The following is a 6,938-nucleotide window of genomic DNA, read 5'->3' on the forward strand; positions in this document are numbered from 1 at the left end:
CCTCCCAGCACCCATTGCCGGCTCATGTCCAGCTTTTCATCCATCAGTACCCCAAGTCCCTCTCGGCAGGGCTGCTCTCCATCCTTTCTTCCCCCAGGCTGTATGGATACTGGGGGTTACTCTGACCCAGGTGCAGGACCTCGCACTTGGCCTTGTTGAACCTCATGAGGTTCACACAGGGCCACCTCTCCAGCCTGTCCAGGTCTCTTTGGATGACATCCCATCCTTCTGGCATATAATACCGGTCTGGTAAGTGACATTTCCACAAAACCACCTGAATTGCTGTTAACAATGCTATCACCCCTTGCCAATCTGCAGGTACCTCCTACTGTATGCTGATCTTAATAATGAACTTATGATCATTATTAAGCTAAGTGCCCCAATTTTATTTACGTCATTTCACAGGTCCAGTAAAAATACTGATGTGATAGCTTCCCCCTGCCCCATAGAGTTCCCCTCCAATTTTCCTGGCATTCAAAGTATAACTAAAAATTACATCAGTTGGCCAGGCAGCTCCTCAGCTGATTGCTTTAAAGTTCTCTGGTGGAAGTTGCCCATTAAAATGAAAAGCTTTGCAGAGCCTATTTAAAATCCTTTCTGCTTATTGCTTGATTAGAAAGCACTTAACTCTTTAAGAAGCCGAGTATTGATTACAAATGATAGATTATTCCATAGTTACTAAATAGTTCTAACTGTGTTGCATTGGTATCAACAAATGAATTGGTTCCACTGCTTGGAACCTCCAGCCATTAGTCCTGAGAGCAAGCCGATGCTAGCCGTTTTGCCGTTGACTTAGATCTGATTGGTATTCTTTTAAGAAAGTTTCTGTCTTTAGAAAAAATCCCTAAGAAAACTAGCGTACCTTCAGATTGTCTCTCCGCTTCATCTATATCTTAAAAACGCTGAATTTTTAATTGCCCAGTATTTACTGGTAACTACATAACCAGGTAGGTAGCTGGTAGAGTACAGCTCCTTATTAAATACAATGCATTATTTAATTTATGTGCTATGTGTCTGGTTTTCTGCTGAGGAATAAGAAAAAAAATTCTTCCTACCTAAATAACCAAGTTCTCCCTTACACAAGCGTCAGTTCTCCACTACGGACAAGGACAACCATGGATGAGGACAGCTGATTGCTTGCCAAAGCATTCTCACGGATTATTTGTGCTTTGAAAGGTAAAAGACAGTGCTATAAAAAAAAAAAAGTGATCAAAACCACCACCACGCAGCGATGGGGACAGTCTCTGTTATATGCAGAGGTGTAATCCAACTACGGCAAAAACGTCCTCTCTCTTTTCCCGAGGGAACCTGCAGAACTGAGCTGCAGACTCCACCACCGCTTCTGTTGCCTGGCTACTGTTCTTTTGGCAGGTGCACAAATTGGCTGGCAACCCGCGAACTTTGCTCCAAGGTAACAAGGCTCAACGTGAGCTGTAGGAACCAACACCTAAATCTCAAATTTTCCCAAAGTTTTATCACATACAATTACCTAGACAAAGATGTAGCTTATGTGCATGAACTGCTGCCTGAACGACTTAAGAACTGTTTCGTCTACAAACCATTTTTCTCTGGAAGAGTCTTCGATCAAATCCACTCAATAGTAAACAAATCCAGCGAGGGCGATTAGAGGTAACAGATCTGGGAGAAAGCAAAAGGTTGTGTTTGAGGTATTCGGTATCTTACATACAGGACTGATTTATGCAGGGCAGGGAGAATTTTTAAAAGAAACTTATTTGTTAAATAAAAAGAAGTTAACCTGAATGAAGATAGAATAGCCCTAATATGTTCAGACTCCTAGCCGGCGACCTCTGTGGCATATATACAGCTTTACTCAAAGGCTCACAAAACAGGACAGAGGACTATAAACTATCAGCAGTGAGTTTGGAAGGAACACTGGTGATCATTTATTTTGACCACCTGCATAACACAAAGCCAAATAAATTCCGCAGATTAATATATGCTTGAAAAAGGGCACAATTACTTAGATATGGCCCAGCTTTCATCTTAAATGTGGCCAGAGATGGAGAATCCAAAGGGCTAGATGAGTTGCTCTGGAGGTTAATTGCCTCACAGCTAAGAAAAAAAAGACTCCTCCTCTGGCTGGATTCTTCCACCTTTAACTTTCTGCCACCGGATCTTTGTTTTGTTTCTTATTACTATGCAGACTTCCAGCGCGTCATCACTTGGCCTGGTTTTGTGTCTGACCAAACATTCTACGCCCTTCGAGTCTTCCCTTCTACCCTTCATTCATTCTCAGTGCTTTTCCAAACCCTATTGTTTATGCACATCCTTCTTTAATGGGACACAACGCAGTTTTATTGGTAACCCTCTTTCAGTTCGCTCGTTTAGAGAACTCACATAATTACGTTTTGACACCCAGATGGACTAATTAAGCATTGGAGTAGAAAACATGGGATGCAAAAGACTATGGAGCTTAATATTTCAGTACGTTGGGGAGAAACTCAGGCATCTAGAAAATGCTAAACCGGTATGTGCTAATTTGCTGTGCACTGCTACGGTATTTTCAGTGCTGGTATTTCAGAGGAAACCCCCTGATCTCACCTATCTGTGCTTCTGCCCCATCCTTAGACTAGCAAGAACATTTGTTATATATTACCAAAATAATATAAACTTGCTACTTTGATACTGCTGCTTAAGAATTGTACGGGTTTTTGGTAGTGACACTATACCTGGAGCTCTACCTTAGATGATTCCCAGGATGACTGCTGCTTTTTAATATAATCTAGTTGCCCCAAGCTGTAAATACAACCTGAGCAAGCTGAGCTTGTTCAGACCAGTGAATAAAAGGCACAGAGGGGGATCTAACAGCAACCTGCCCAAACCTAAGAGGAAGGTAATGAAGAAGATGGAGCCAGGTTCTCACAGCAGTGCATAGCGGGAGCAAGAGAGCCACAGGCTTAAGCTGAAACAAGAGAAGTTCAGACTGGACTGAAGAAAAACTTTTCCATCATGAGGCCAGCTAAGCAGTGGCAGAGCTTGCCCGGCAAGGCCGTGTATCTTTGTCCACAGAGGTTTCCAAAACCAGATTGGAAAAAGCCAAGAGCAACCTGGTCAGACCTCCTAGCTCAGCAGGCTTTGAGCAGGAGGTTGGACAAGAGACCCCCCGAGGTCCCTTGAATCCAAATGATTCCGGGATATTAAAAACCCCATCGTTTACACTTTCGGCACGTGCTCTGCTTATCGAGTGACTGCGATCACAATATAATGGGTCTCCTTACCCACTTGCCATGCCTGTCATCTGTGAACTTTGTTACGGTTTTGTTTGCTTTCGGCTCATTCAAAGCTGTTCATTAGCACAGCGCAAAGAGTAGGTGCCTGCTGGGCACAACCCAAAGCGCGCTGGCTCTACGGCTACTCTGCTTCACAATTCTGGTTTTAAAACTATTGCTTAGCACATGTTGAAAACAGGCTACGATGATTTTACATTCCTCAGCTTTCTGAATCAAAATGTCCTACACTACCAGCTGAAACACTTCACAGGCTACTGTACACACCAGCACGATCAGCTTTATCAGTGACATACCTAGTCCCATCAAGAGAAGATAAAAATAGGTATCGTAACTCATTTTTTTAAAAAAATCAATACTGATCATCTTGCTGGATGCTGGTTGCTGCTGCTACCACCAGATCACCCAGGCGCACAGGTCCAGGAATTAACAGGCAGAAAAATACAGTTCACTGTGACGCTGAAAAGGCCAGGACTGCGGCTGCGGCAGCCAGTTCTAACCAGCTTCTTTCTATTCCTTGCCCCAGGAGTTTGCTTTTTCCTGCTTCTACAGCGCTCAGTAGAAGGTAGAAAGACTCGGGTTTCTGGAAGAGTTTTTCCTGAAACATGCACACTTACGTCTTGTAACTCTGCTTTCCAAGCTCTCCACAACTCAGTTGGAAAAGGGCCCCAGACCTTTCCACAACATCGCTACGCCATGTGGCTGGGCAGTGCCCTGGACCAAAAAAAAAGCCAGCACAGTGCGGTGGCACCACTGTAATCTGCCCGACGTCCTGGGGCACGCATCACACTTCCAGTAAATGCCATCCAGACTGCCTCAGACCGATGCACTTGCTTTACAAATGTAAATCCTCGGTGCTCCATTGGTCCCACTGAAACACGACATTTGCTACTGAAGAGGGCTCCAATCTCGAGTACAAAAGTGTGATAAGACATAGTGCTTCACATTCTTTCACTGTGACACAATTAAAAAAAAAAAAAAAAAATTCCAGCTATCTAATCGGGTGCAGGAGAAGTGCAGCAAGATCAGCTGTCAACAGCGCTGCACAAAGCGCAGCGGGAAGCATAAATCAGAAAAAGGCAGAACTCGTTGAAGATAAATGGTGAGTTCCAGCACATTCACCGTACGTTTACAGGACGCACAAAGCTACTTCAAAGCAGCTGATGGAAACTCAGACACTGCCAGAACGGCTTGGAATGGTGTGTCCGGTTCAAGGGACACCTCAACAAACTGGGGAGGTTTTACGGAATGACGGGGGAACTGATACCTCGCCGTGTAACGAGGACTGAGGGGGCAGCCACTACATAAACATTCACTTTTAAAATTCCTGGTGTCCATAGCTTATATTTGCCAAAGGTCGCAATGCGGCTTGAAGAAAAAGTCATGGGCATGATGATCGTTTGAAAGAATCATAGAATCCTAGAATGTTTTGGGTTGGAAGGGACCCCCAGAGGTCACCCAGCCCAACCCCCCTGCAGGAGCAGGGACACCGCTAACCAGATCAGGCTGCTCACAGCCCCGTCCAACCTGGCCTGGAATGGTTCCAAGGATGGGGCCTCCACCCCCTCTCTGGGCAACCCCTGCCAGGGTTTCACCACCCTCACTGGAAAGAATTTCTTCCTTAGATCCAGTCTAAATCTCCCCTCCTTTAGTTTAAAACCATCACCCCTTGCCCTGTCACAGCTGGCCCTGCTAAAAAGATTGTCCCCATCTTTCCTGTCGTCCCCCTTTAAGCCCTGACCGGCCGCACTCAGCTCTGCCCGCAGCCTTCTCTTCTCCAGGCTGAACAGCCCCAACTCTCCCAGCCTGGCCTCAGAGCAGAGGGGCTCCAGCCCTCGGATCATTTTAGTAGCCCTCCTCTGGCCCCGCTCCAACAGCTCCATGTCCTCCTTGTGCTGAGGGCTCCCGAGCTGGACGCAGGGCTCCAGGGGAGGTCTCCCCAGAGCAGAGCAGAGGGGCAGAATCCCCTCCCTCGACGCTGGCCACGCTGCTCTTGATGCGGCCCAGGGTAGGGTTGGCTTCGGGGCTGCCAGCGCCCATGGCCGGCTCATGTCCAGCTTTCCCTGTTTCATTGTCTAGTCTGTGAAACAGCTATTGTAAGAGGAATTGGTCAAGCAGGTCCATCAAATGTCCTTCTGTTTGCTGTCCCAATCACCTGCGTACCATCATTGCAGAGCAGCAGAATTATCCACAAAAAGCGCACCAGGTTGCGTGTTCAGTGGCTTATTTCAAAAGAAGTTTATAGCAAATTACCAGCACTGTAAAAACATAACTGGGCATTGCTGTTATTCCACTTTGACTTGCGTTCTGTCCTAGATGATGAACAGAATTAAATACTTCAGAGGAGGCTTTCTGCTAATTTTTAATAGGTAGAGAGCAACAAAAATCATGGCTTAGCTGGCTTTCCAATTCCTACAAAAATTGCTCCATTCTAACTCCTGACAGCTTGTTCCCATACATATATCCAACCTGTTTTGGAATCTTAGCAGATTCTCCATTTTAAATGGGATTCTGCAGCAAGAATTAACAGCTCAGTCGAGCGTTCTGCAGAGAACAGGAGGAAAACAGCCTTTCGCATTCACCACTGTCCCGTCACCCACTGTATCCTGCTTGTTTCTGCAGATTATTAAAATGGCCAAACAGTTGCTCCAAAGAGAGGACTGTCGTAGAGAATATAGAATATTTATGGCATTCAAATATGATATTCTGTAATTAACATCATCACTGGGATCCAGCTTCTGATGCTCCCCATCAAGCATGCTCCCACGACAAGACGTAGCTGCTCTGAGCTGCTACGTTGCTTCATCTCGGCATGCCGCACGCAGTGTTTTCTTTCCATTCTACTCCTGCCCGGAGTAGCTCTTCCGGATTTCCATGCCTGCCAAACTCTACTGTCTCCCGATGATTTATTTTTTTGGGTTATTATCTCCTTTGAATTTCAATTTTCTTGCATTCTGAATTACGCTGACTGGTGTCAGTGATTAATAAATAGATACTGGTGACAATCAAAGGGCCTTTCCACTAAAGCACCTGCACAATCCCTCTGAAATGCTGGGAGGCTGCTGGCTGGAACCGTGGCGTAAGGAACTGCACGTTAAAGCTCCCGAGGTTTCCCCAAGGGGAAGAGGAGGTCACGGTTGATCTTTATACTAATTTAATGTCACCATGGAACGGGTATTAATGAATTCCTTATTCCAGATGACACCTGCTAAGGGGCATGGCTTAGTATCCCTCCCTGCAGCTATCCTGCATCCTGACGCATCCATCCTTCCTGACCAAACTGCCTCCGGCCAGCCCCACAACCCACCGGAACGCCCCCGAACGGGAGCTCTCTGATGAGACTGTCTTTTCCCCTACGCCTGCTCGGTTCTTTCATGGCTCCCACTATGGGCAGCCACGGCAAATTTTTCAGAAGCCCGTCATACCACCCCGGCCACATCCTCTCGCCCGCATGCCAAGGGACGGGGCCATCCCGCTGCGAGACAACTGCGGCACGGCTGAACATGAGGGTCTCAGCTCGCTTCTTGGGCTGGGACATCTTGATGAACATGCAGCCGATGAGGAACTCATCCACGATGGAGCCCAGCAGCGACTGGAAGAGGAAGAGCACGATGCCCTCGGGGCAGCGCTCGGTAATGTAGCGGTGCCCGTAGCCAATGGTGGCCTCGGTCTCTATGAAGAAGAGGAAGG

At 46.6% G+C, this 6,938-nt stretch overlaps 1 protein-coding gene across 1 annotated transcript in view; it reads right to left on the bottom strand.

Moving 5' to 3' along the window:
* LOC104134892 (G protein-activated inward rectifier potassium channel 1-like) overlaps positions 1-6,936 on the bottom strand; it is a gene marked incomplete at its 5' end in the record, with an annotated part of 14,465 nt that extends 7,529 nt beyond the window's left edge. Inside the window, one exon of the mRNA XM_009648491.2 lies at positions 6,556-6,936. Within this exon, the coding sequence (XP_009646786.1) occupies positions 6,556-6,936 (381 nt within the window). The remainder of the gene's footprint in view (positions 1-6,555) is intronic.
* Positions 6,937-6,938: the final 2 nt, after the last annotated feature.

The sequence above is a fragment of the Egretta garzetta genome, unplaced genomic scaffold (assembly GCF_000687185.1).
Source record: "Egretta garzetta isolate BGI_Z169 unplaced genomic scaffold, ASM68718v1 scaffold100, whole genome shotgun sequence".
Lineage (NCBI taxonomy): Eukaryota > Metazoa > Chordata > Aves > Pelecaniformes > Ardeidae > Egretta > Egretta garzetta.